This window comes from Schistocerca nitens, chromosome 8, assembly GCF_023898315.1.
Source record: "Schistocerca nitens isolate TAMUIC-IGC-003100 chromosome 8, iqSchNite1.1, whole genome shotgun sequence".
Classification (NCBI taxonomy): domain Eukaryota; kingdom Metazoa; phylum Arthropoda; class Insecta; order Orthoptera; family Acrididae; genus Schistocerca; species Schistocerca nitens.
Window position 1 is genome coordinate 257335709 of NC_064621.1, and position 12915 is coordinate 257348623.

Here is a 12915-nt window from a genome sequence, read left to right on the forward strand (position 1 = left end):
TTCAGACCAGAGACTGGTTTGATGCATCTCTCCATGCTACTCTATCCTGTGCAAGCTTCTTCATCTCCCAGTACCTACTGCAACTTATATCCTTCTGAGTCTGTTTAGTGTATTCACCTCTTGGTCTACCTCTACGATTTTTACCCCACACGCTGCCCTCCAATACTAAATTAGTGATACCTTGATGCCTCAGAATAGTCCTGCCAAGCGATCTCTTCTTCTAGTCAAGTTGTGCCACAAATTTCTCTTCTCCCCAATTCTATTCAATACCTCCTCATTAGTCACGTGATCTACCCATTTAATCTTCAGCATTCTTCTGTACCAAATAAGCCTGTATATGTCCATAAAATTATTTTTGTTGTAATTGTCGTGCAAACTAACCTTTACCGATGACAAAATGGATACAACGGTTAATTACTATTACACGTACACCAATATCCGTTAGAGATGAGAGATATCATCGCCGGATGTAAGACTGGCTCATGTAACTACATAATGGCTTACGCAATTTGTCTCTTAGCACGCTATATGCAATTAAATTAATCCTACTGGAGCACTTAAACTGTGGAACGAGTGGCAGCCATGTAAAGGGTACCTGACTCTAATAATGAACAGATCTGAGCTTGAGCAATGACTGTAACAACATACAAATTCAACTAAAGAGAAACAAAAATATCCGAGCAGATCATGCAGTCTACGCGATTGAAACAGTGAGCGCTTAGATAAACTTATTGTTATTTAAATTGAAGGTGGAAGGGGAGACAAAGGAAATGGAACGAACTGAATCAGCTGGATAGGGACTTCATGCGGAATAAGCGGCAACGAGCGAAAGTTTCGGCAGGCCCGGGTCTCGAACCCCGGATCTCCTGCTTACTGGGCATTTGCGTTAACCACTGAACCATCCGTCCACAATGTTTATCAAAAATGTGCGTACTGTCTCGGCACACTCCCCGACCATCTCACATACGCAATAAGCTCCATCAATCTGCAGACCCATTGGACATTCTGCATGCTCGCTAATTTTTGATTTCCGTTGGAGGTCGAACGTCAATATGCATCTCTACTGAAGGTTGTGCTGTCATTGCCCATCGAGATATATCAGTTGTATGAAAATGTGGTGTCTGTTCTTCCCGACATGTCTGAATGAACAGATACCAGGTGAAATCCTCAGTTGTGATAGATACTCTGTAAACTGAAGGTGGATGGGGGAAGAAATGAAAGAAAAGGAAAGGAACAAATGATCAGAAATCCGCGGCGACGAGTGAAAATGTGCCGGCCAGAGTGGCCGTGCGGTTCTAGGCGCTACAGTCTGGAACCGAGCGACCGCTACGGTCGCAGGTTCGAATCCTTCCTCGGGCATGGATGTGTGTGATGTCCTTAGGTTAGTTAGGTTTAATTATTTCTAAGTTCTACTCCAACCTGGGACATGTCCGAAACAACAGACACCACGCTTTGATATAATAATATGTACATTTCTTTTGCAATGTATATTGTGCGCCAATAGTAAATTCTCAGACATATCCAGTTGCAGCTCTGAATAGAGCACATCTAGTAGGCGAGAGTCGTATACCTACCTCAAAAGCGCAAAGCATCGAGTCATTTAGTATTTGTACTAAAGTGGCAAAATTTGGGTCAGACGACTAACGTGCCTTTGCCGTATTTCTGATGCTCCGTAATGTCCTTGAAAGAGGTTTGCTGACTTGGCTCCACTGTTTCTTTGCCCAGTTATTCCTCGAGTGTTTTGTACACCCTTTTGAAACAGATTCATCCGCGCTACATACCGTCGTATTCTGAAACATTCATCCGAATAGAAATTCTAATTCGACTGTGCGTAGCGATCTCTTAGCAGCTGCGGTATTTCATGTGTAAAATCTGCAAAAAGGCTAAGATAATTATACAGAATGCTGGTACGACGAGAAATGTCATGCACTGCCTCCGAATTATCGCAACACTGTATCTATTTCGGTTTTGATTGGTTGGAGGAAATGCATTACTACAACAATTTTGTTACTCTCACTGTCTGTACTTTACAATAAATATCCCTTGGACGAGAAAACTGCTGCAAAAATACTACTATCTAATAGAGCCGGTTTAAATAAAGTAATGATTTTTTTAAAATGAGAACTGGCTGTTCATGGAATTATATTGATTTATAAGCCTTTACCATCCATTCTTTTAGCATTATTCTCTTTGTAATTTGGAGTATTTAGCTAAGCGATGAGTAACATATAGCGTTGCAGTCGTTGACAACTATCCTTTTCATCAGAACCAACGTTGCTAAACATCCGACTCAAGCGTTTACAGCAGTTTTCGAGTGGAACAGGCGAGAGTATCGAAACGCAATGGATAAGAAAGTCTCTACTGATACCATTGTATAAAACGCACAAACGAAGTTTGCCTCCTTAAATCTCCGATAATATCGTTGAGTAGCACTTGTACGATAGAACAGAGGGCATCCCTAATGAAATCTATTGATTAACTGATGATAACAGAAGATAATCTAACTTAATTTTTTGAGGTTTTGTAAACATCTTATGAAACTACAGCGTAGCTACATTATATATAGATGTAAGTCTGGAACAGGTCACATAGAGGCATTGGACACTGCCAATCATGAGGTTGCTGATCGCCCTTGCGACTGTGTTGGCCGTTGCTTCGGCACAGACGGCCACTGACCGATTCCCAGATGACTTCATGTTTGGAGCTGCGACAGCTGCTTATCAAATCGAAGGAGCCTGGAATGAAGATGGTGAGTTCAGAACGACTAACAGTATACCTCAGCAAAGTAACGAAGAACAAAGAAACGGTGTGTTACAACACGTTCCATTATTATTTTTCTGTTGTGGATTCACAGCCTCGACGCAGTTGTTGAATGTTAAAACAATTTTAAGCATCTACCAAAGGCTGCAAATTTCCTTATACTGTATGACATTTATTGTATCGTATATTACATTACATTATTAGCCAGTTTTGGCCCGTACCTATTTTGAAATGCAGGTCCCGTCTAGTGCGACACTAGTACGCGTCTGCGTGTGTGTGTGTTAGTGTGTGTGTGTCTGAAGGAGGGGGCAGGAACAAGCTTCTCTTCTCATGTAGAAAAAAAAGTTTTGAAACTTGAAACATATGCGAGTATCACGGACGCAAGTGCCTTTGAAAGTGGTCACACGCCGGAACTGACCAGCGAATGAAAGTAATACACGATGCAACAAAGGTTACCTTGTGTAAAGAATTTGGCAGCCTACGCTGAATGCTTAAAATGATTTTTACCATGTAAACGTTCAGTTAAACAAGTCATCGTGTTGTGTTACATACTGTACTGTTCTGGCATATCTGTGTAGGGAAGGGAGAGAACATTCAAGACTACCTTTTCCACAACCACCCGGAATATACAACAGGAGACACAGGGGACGTCGCTTGCGATTCTTACCACAAGTACAAGGAGGACGTGCAGATGCTGAAGGCCATCAATGTAAGTAAACTTTCCAAAACAAAGAAAACTATCTTCTGGATTTTCCGATCGCAATATAACGTCTCCCTTCATTTTGTCTTCTATTCACTCTGGACTACGAAAAACTGATGATTTATTCACTCTCCTTATGTGCCGCAGAAAGTGTTCTGTAGCTGTATAACAGGGCAGTTTTTCTGGAAAACGGATGTCAGTTAATTTTCAGGTAAAGTTCCTTTGAGTAAACATCTAACGGCGAAATAAGTGGTGAACCTCAGTTATGTGGAAACTAGTTGAATCTAATAAAGTCTAATATCAAGTGGGACTACAGTTGAGGAGTGATGTGTGTTCTCTAGAGCTACATGAGAAAGACCCCTGGATAATGTTATCCAGGGGTTAGACGAATAAAATGAAATACAAGCAACATTCCAGCAGCAGTTTCCAATTTTATAAAATAGACAATGAACAACAAAGTAAAAAAATCGGTAATACAAAAACGAAAGGACGGAGGTTTATGATATGTCCCGTCAGCGACGAGTTTATTATACTTCGGGGTAAATCCAGAAACGGTGAAGGATGCTGAAGCAAAACTACCGTGTTCTTTCTAAAGAAACCATTGTAAAGCACTAATTGATCGACTTGGGGAAACATGGAAAACGTAGTTCCGCAGAAAAGGGTATTTGAATCCCGCTACTTGTACATACGAGTCAGAGCTTCAGACAGTGTGTCACAATCCCTTTCTTCCGTACTCATCTTCATAGGTGGTCGCATTAAGTCTACAAAAATGGAAGTACAGTGCTTCTACATTCCTCACCGTGTCGAGTGTGTGTTTCTGCCCTATAAGTGATGGTGATAAGGTCTTGTAAATTGTCTTGGTTTTTCCTGTTACTACGGTCGATTATGATAATGAAGAAATGATAGTCGAGTAGATCAAATACTGTCTCACAGCCTATTCCTATTCCATATTGCCGAGGGAGACTAGGAGCTTCAACGTCTCCGTGAGAATGTCGTCGACCGCGAACGTTCAAATGGCAGATACTTGAAAAAGTTAAAAAGAATGCTTAAACACGAAACGAATTGCAGTGAACAATTGAAATTAGGAAGAATTTCGAGCACATATTGTCGCTGGAATATTTAGGGGAGGGGGGGGGGAGAGAAAATAATCTTCAAAATAACAAAGTAAACGATTTTCGTGAAGAGATTATCATATACTCAACAAATCTCAAAGATTCTTGTGAATAGGGCTTAAAAATGAGAACTGTTATTTATCGGGAACAACGTAAAATGCCCATGTGCAGACATAGAAATGACAGCAGCGGAAATTCGAACTGCGTATCTGATTTTCTGTGATTCATTTCATTCTTACAGTAACAAATCCAATATCATTTTGAAGCTGCCATCGAAGCCTATGTCTTCTACTGAGTGTCATTCCCAGATGAAAACCCAATGGAATTGCAATTAGCGTTATTCACCATTATTTCCACGTTAGTTTAGTGGGTCGGCAAACTGGAAATGTAACTTACATCCATTACCTACCAAATAATGTGGTTGCCTTCAACATTTTCATTTCTCCGTTTCATTCTTCCACATTATTTTATGAAGCTCCACACAATCTAAAATTCTTATTGTGCTGTAAGTGTTTTTAGCTTCGTCCGTTCTATTGACCTTCATTCACGTTAAGGATAGATATATTTCTTTTTCAGGTCGTGATTGTAATGTATTCCACATAAATTACTCCTCATCGACAGCTTCTTTCATTCTGCAGAAGAACTGCTGTTGTAATTGTAAAAGATTGTGGGTATTAATTACTAACCCACGTCTGTATATTAAAAAAAAGAAGAAAAAGGAGTGTCATAAATGTTCGTCGTACAGCCATATTTACAAATTACACTGTGACTGTAAAATGAGTCGTTCCAAATCATTACGAGCTATCGTGCAAAATGATTCACGGGACATTCATCTAACAAACTATTCCTGTTTTTGTATGTTTCTTCCACCTGTCACGCCTTCCTTTGTCGTTTCTTAGAGCCAAAACGTGACTTCCACATAGCACGACAGGCATAGTCATTACTTTGTTCAATTCCATAATAGCCTTTCTTCTTCCTTAGTTCTCATTCGTTAACAGCGATGCATTTGGTTGCGTTAGTCAAAATGGTACCTAGTTCTCTGCAAAAGTTCCCCCTGAACTTGTACCGAGTGATAACTTATTACGCATACAGTGCCACCTAAGCTGCGTGCTTCGTTCTTAATTTTCTAATGTTCACTTCCGTATCCACTAACCAATTTGATATTTACAAGGTACCCTTCTTGTATATTACACAGCTCAACCTCTCACATTTTTCGTTTTTATCGCCGTGTATTTCTAAATTACTGTTCATAGTACATATAGCTTTCCACAATGACAAGCAGTTTTGTGAGGTCATTTCATCGCATATTACCAGATATACAAAAATAAAAGCTGGATTTATCTTAAATATTCTGTTTTTTTGCGTTTGTAAGAGAAAATGTTAAAATATTTTTCACGCCTGATCAAGTTCTGTGAATACAGTTTATTGTACTATGAAGCTGCTTTCTCCAATACTGGTTAAACTGTTACAATCTTAAATTATTCTCATTCCGTAGTTTAGCATTCGTATATAAACTAACGATCAAATACTAGCTATTAATAGATAATCTTTCTTTGAAGCTGATAATACATTGTGATTGAACAGGCGAACGTATACCGCTTTTCGATTTCCTGGTCACGAGTGTTGCCTACCGGGGACGTTGACGTTATCAACCAGCCTGGTATCGACTATTACAACAACCTCATCAACGAGCTGCTTGCCAACGGAATTCAGCCAATGGTACGTAATAAATAGTATTTTCCACATAGTTGTCGTCGTAGAATAAACCTCTGTTGTGCATGCAAACACTTCCAAATACTATAATATAATTGGTACTTGGAATCGATGAAACTATGAATAAAGTGGCAGCTTTTAAAGAGCTACGCTACTGGTCATTAAAATTGCTACACCAAGAAGAAATGCAGATGATAAACGGGTATTCATTGGACAAATATATTATACTAGAACTGACATGTGATTACATTTGCACGCATTTTGGGTGCATAGATCCTGAGAAATCAGTACCCAGAACAACCACCTCTGGCCGTAATAACGGCCTTGATACGCCTGGGCATTGAGTCAAACACAGCTTGGATGGGGTGTACAGGTACAGCTGCCCATGCAGCTTCAACATGATACCACAGTTCATCAAGAATAGTCACTGGCGTATTGTGACGAGCCAGTTGCTCGGCCGCCATTGACCAGACGTTTTTAATTGGTGAGAGATCTGGAGAATGTGCTCGCCAGGACAGCAGTCGAACATTTTCTGTATCCATAAAGGCCCGTACAGGACCTGCAACATGCGGTCGTGCATTATCCTGCTGAAATGTAGGGTTTCGCAGGGATCGAATGAAGGGTAGAGCCACGAGTCGTAACACATCTGAAATGTAACGTCCACTGTTCAAAGTTCCGTCAATGGGAACAAGAGGTGACCGAGACGTGTAACCAATGGCACCCCATACCATCACGCCGAGTGATACGCCAGTATGGCGATGACGAATACACGCTTCCAATGTGCGTTCACCGCGATGTCGCTAAACATTCATGCCACCATCATGATGCTGTAAACAGAACCTGGATTCATCCGGAAAAATGACGTTTCCCCATTCGTGCACCCAGGTTCGTCGTTGAGTACACCATCGCAGGCGCTCCTGTTTGTCATGCAGCGTCAAGGGTAACCGCAGCCATGGTCTCGGGGCAGATAGTCCATGCTGCTGCAAACGTCGTCGAACTCTTCGTGCAGATGGTTGTTGTCTTGAAGACGTCCCCATCTTCTGTCTCAGGGATCGAGACGTGGCTGCACAATCCGTTACAGCCATGCGGATAAGATGCCTGTCATCTCGATTGTTAGTGATACGAGGCCGTTGGGATCCAGAACGGCGTTCCGTATTACCTTCCTGAACCCACCGATTCCATATTCTGCTAACAGTCATTGGTTCTCCACCAACGCGAGCAGCAGTGTCGCGATACGATAAACCGAAATCGCGATGGGCTAAAATCCGACCTTTATCGAAGTTGGAAAAGTGATGGTACGCATTTCGCCTCCTTACACGAGGCATCACAACAACGTTTCACTAGGCAACCCCGGTCAACTGCTGTTTGTGTATGAGAAATCGGTTGGAAACTTTCCTCATGTCAGCACATTGTAGGAGTCGCCACCGCCGCCAACCTTCCGTATATGCTCTGAAAAGCCAATCATTTGCATATTGCGACATCTTCTTCCTGTTGGTTAAATTTCGGACCTGTGGCACGTCATCTTCGTGGTGCAGCAATTTTAATGGCCAGTAGTGTATGACAAAATCTATAAGCCATTGCCGACAACTGAATTTTCCCTCCGCTCAGACAGGTATTAAGGCTAAAATTCGGCGTTCTGTCACATTATCTAGTTCACTATCTAATTGGGCATAACGAAAATGAAGCCCCATGCTTCTTGACAGAGCGTAGGGGGACGATGCGGGAGACTAGCACCGCCGTATTAGGCAACGTCCTATTGGAGGAGGTTTGCCATTGCCTTCCTCGGACCGTAAAGGGGATGAATGATGACGATGAAGACGACACAACAACACCCATTTATCTCGTGGTAGGTGAAAATCCCTTACCCCGCCGGCAATCAAACCCGGGACCCCGTACTCGGGAAGCGAGAACGCTACCGCGAGACTACGAGCGGCGGACATTTGCGCATAACACATATGTAACTCATTTCTTTTAAATAAAGGACTGACAAACTATGGATATGATTATGACACTTAAGACGCTTTGGACCACACGTCTAGAACAGCACATCCCACAAGAGTTCACAGGGTCATGGTCAAAATTAGGGGCGACTGTTCCCAAAAATACTCTCAGAAACAAATTAGTTCTGCGCGTCTTTGACAGTACCAGGAAAATCACAAGCGTTTCAAACCATGTGGATGTATGTTACCTTCTCAGCAAGTCAACAATATACCAATGTGAACAGAAAGTAATCAATCTTGGCATCCATAGAAGAAAACGGTACTGGATAGTCCATCGCATTAGTGAGAGTGATATCAGAAATGTAGTTTCTGTTATTTCGTGGGGTAAAGTTGAATGACACTGACTTCCAGTACTGTGCCCGATGAATCCAACCGAATACAGTAGCTGAAGGGATTATTCTCAAAACTGTTCTAGAGGATAGAAAACAGCAAAGAAAAATGTGTACGCATTAGTTCCACTAGCAAACGGATGGCACAATTAGCAAACAAATGAGATGCAGTAAAACTGAAGGAAAATAATAGATTAAGCATCGTCGTCGACGAGCCGTGTACAGATATGACACCAAAATGAAATAAGGAGGCATTGGGAACGATTGAAATAATCGCTATAGTCGATTTACGGAAACGCTGGGAAATTTAACGAAGTCTATCCTAATCCTGAATCCAATATCTTAATCAATGATCCTTCGCCCATGACGAGTGTCATTGTGGTGTTAATACTACAAGAAATACTAATAGTTAGGTAGTGGGGCAAGAGATCCGTAGTAGCCTTGTAACAGCAGCAAACAGATTTCTTAATTGTCGGGTCTAACAAGGAGTAATAATTAATGTGCGGAAAATGATGGGATTATTTAGCCTTATACAATCTTATACGAATAAGAAATGGGCAGATGTATAAGTATAGGTAAGTAACACAACATTTAATATCCCCAATAACTGTGAGAGCTATTTTAATTTTGTGTAATTTACGAATCTAGTGTATGGACATCCTCAGAAGAAGAGAAAATGGTATCACGTGATTTTAGTTCGTATTTTGACTATGGTACTTTCATGTAATGTACCGTCAGTGACTGTTTCAGATGAGGTGTTTTGACGAAAACGTGTTTGCTTAATGAAGGCTTCGTGTTGCAGAAGTGAGTCAGAGAATGTTTGTTGTTGTTGTGGTCTTCAGTCCTGAGACTGGTTTAATGCAGCTCTCCATGCTACTCTATCCTGTGCAAGATTCTTCATCTCCCAGTACCTACTGCAACCTACATCCTTCTGAATCTGTTTAGTGTATTCATCTCTTGGTCTCCCTCTACGATCCTAAATTGGTGATCCCTTGATGCCTCAGAACATGTCCTACCAACCGATCCCTTCTTCTATTCAAGCTGTGCCACAAACTCCTCTTCTCCCCAATCCTATTCAATACCTCCTCATTAGTTATATGATCTACCCACCAAATCTTCAGCATTCTTCTGTAGCACCACAATTCGAAAGCTTCTATTCTCTTCTTGTCCAAACTAGTTATCGTCCATGTTTCACTTCCATACATGGCTACGCTCCATACAAATACTTTCAGAAACGACTTCCTGACACTTAAATCTATACTCGATGTTAACAAATTTCTCTTCTTCAGAAACGCTTTCCTTGCCATTGCCAGTCTACATTTTATATCCCTTCTACTTCGACCATCATCAGTTACTTTGCTCCCTCGTGGTCTAGGGGTAGCGTCTTTGATTCATAATCAAAACGTCTTCGATCCAGGGTTCGATCCCCGCCACTGCCTAAATTTTGATAAATAATCAGCATTGCGGCCGAAGACTTGCAGCATAAGAAGTCAGCCTCATTCTGCCAACGGCCTTGTCAAAGAGGGCGGAGGAGCGGATAGAGTTTTAGGACACTCTCTTGTCCTAGGGGTGGGAAATTGCCCCTAAAGGCGGAAGAATCAGCAATGATCAACGACATGAGGATGCAGAAGGCAATGGAAACCACTGCATTAATGACACGTAACGTGTATCCACAGGACATGTGGCCTGTATTTGAAGAAGTGTCATGATGATCTCTCCTTTGGCAAAAGATTCCGGAATAGTCTCCCATTCGGATCTCCGGGAGGGGACTGCCAAGGGGGAGGTTACCATGAGAAAAAGATTGAATAATCAACGAAAGGATAACGTTCTACGAGTCGGGGCGTGGAATGTCAGCAGCTTGAACGTGGTTGGGAAACTAGAAAATCTGAAAAGGGAAATGCAAAGGCTCAATCTAGATATAGTAGGGGTCAGTGAAGTGAAGTGGAAGGAAGACAAGGATTTCAGGTCAGATGAGTATCGGGTAATATCAACAGCAGCAGAAAATGGTATAGCAGGTGTAGGATTCGTTATGAATAGGAAGGTAGGGCAGAGGGTGTGTTACTGTGAACAGTTCAGTGACCGGGTTGTTCTAATCAGAATCGACAGCAGACCAACACCGACAACGATAGTTCAGGTGTACATGCCGACGTCACAAGCTGAAGATGAACAGATCGAGAAAGTGTATGAGGATAGTGAAAGGGTAAGGCAGTATGTAAAGGGGGACGAAAATCTAGTAGTCATGGGCGACTGGAATGCAGTTGTAGGGGAAGGAGTAGAAGAAAAGGTAACAGGAGAATATAGGACGAGGAATGAAAGAGGAGAAAGACTAATTGAGTTCTGTAACAAGTTTCAGCTAGTAACAGCGAATACCCTGTTCAAGAATCACAAGAGGAGGAGGTATACTTGGAAAAGGCCGGGAGATACGGGAAGATTTCAATTAGATTACATCATGGTCAGACAGAGATTCTGCAATCAGATACTGGATTGTAAGGCGTACCCAGGAGCAGATATAGACTCAGATCACAATATAGTAGTGATGAAGAGTAGGCTGAAGTTCAAGACATTAGTCAGGAAGAATCAATACGCAAAGAAGTGGGATACGGAAGTACTAAGGAATGACGAGATACGTTTGAAGTTCTCTAACGCTATAGATACAGTAATAAGGAATAGCGCAGTAGGCAGTACAGTTGAAGAGGAATGGACATCTCTAAAAAGGACCATCACAGAAGTTGGGAAGGAAAACATAGGTACAAAGGAGGTAGCTGCGAAGAAACCATGGGTAACAGAAATAATACTTCAGATGATTGATGAAAGGAGCAAGTACAAACATGTTCCGGGAAAATCAGGAATACAGAAATACAAGTCGCTGAGGAATGAAATAAATAGGAAGTGCAGGGAAGCTAAGACGAAATGGCTGCAGGAAAGATGTGAAGATATCGAAAAAGATATGATTGTCAGGACAGACTCAGCATACAGGAAAGTCAAAACAACCTTTGGTGACGTTAAAAGCAACGGTGGTAACATTAAGAGTGCAACGGGAATTCCACTGTTAAATGCAGAGGAGAGAGCAGATAGGTGGAAAGAATACATTGAAAGCCTCTATGAGGGTGAAGATTTGTCTGATGTGATAGAAGAAGAAACAGGAGTCGATTTGGAAGAGATAGGGGATCCAGTATTAGAATCGGAATTTAAAAGAGCTTTGGAGGACTTACGGTCAAATAAGGCAGAAGGGATAGATAACATTCCATCAGAATTTCTAAAATCATTGGGGGAAGTGGCAACAAAACGACTATTCACGTAGGTGTATAGAATATATGAGTCTGGCGATATACCATCTGACCTTCGGAAAAGCATCATCCACACAATTCCGAAGACGGCAAGAGCTGACAAGTGCGAGAATTATCGCACAATCAGCTTAACAGCTCATGCATCGAAGCTGCTTACAAGAATAATATACAGAAGAATGGAAAAGAAAATTGAGAATGCGCTAGGTGACGATCAGTTTGGCTTTAGGAAAAGTAAAGGGACGAGAGAGGCAATTCTGACGTTACGGCTAATAATGGAAACAAGGCTAAAGAAAAACCAAGACACTTTCATAGGATTTGTCGACCTGGAAAAAGCGTTCGACAATATAAAATGGTGCAAGCTGTTCGAGATTCTGAAAAAAGTAGGGGTAAGCTATAGGGAGAGACGGGTCATATACAATATGTACAACAACCAAGAGGGAATAATAAGAGTGGACGATCAAGAACGAAGTGCTCGTATTAAGAAGGGTGTAAGACAAGGCTGTAGCCTTTCGCCGCTACTCTTCAATCTGTACATCGAGGAAGCAATGATGGAAATAAAAGAAAGGTTCAGGAGTGGAATTAAAATACAAGGTGAAAGGATATCAATGATACGATTCGCTGATGACATTGCTATCCTGAGTGAAAGTGAATAAGAATTAAATGATCTGCTGAACGGAATGAACAGCCTAATGAGTACACAGTATGGTTTGAGAGTAAATCGGAGAAAGACGAAGGTAATGAGAAGTAGTAGAAATGAGAACAGCGAGAAACTTAACATCAGGATTGGTGGTCACGAAGTCAATGAAGTTAAGGAATTCTGCTACCTAGGCAGTAAAATAACCAATGACGGACGGAGCAAGGAGGACATCAAAAGCAGACTCGCTATGGCAAAAAAGGCATTTCTGGCCAAGAGAAGTCTATTAATATCAAATACCGGCCTCAATTTGAGGAAGAAATTTCTGAGGATGTACGTCTGGAGTACAGCATTGTATGGTAGTGAAACATGGACTGTGG

General features: G+C 41.6%; 1 protein-coding gene across 1 annotated transcript in view; it reads left to right on the forward strand.

Moving 5' to 3' along the window:
- Positions 1-2578: 2578 nt before the first annotated feature.
- LOC126198709 (myrosinase 1-like) overlaps positions 2579-12915 on the forward strand; it is an 87222-nt gene continuing 76885 nt past the window's right edge. Inside the window, exons 1-3 of the mRNA XM_049935218.1 lie at positions 2579-2749; positions 3339-3469; positions 6157-6291. Of these exons, the coding sequence (XP_049791175.1) occupies positions 2614-2749; positions 3339-3469; positions 6157-6291 (402 nt within the window). The 5' untranslated portion in view covers positions 2579-2613. The remainder of the gene's footprint in view (positions 2750-3338; positions 3470-6156; positions 6292-12915) is intronic.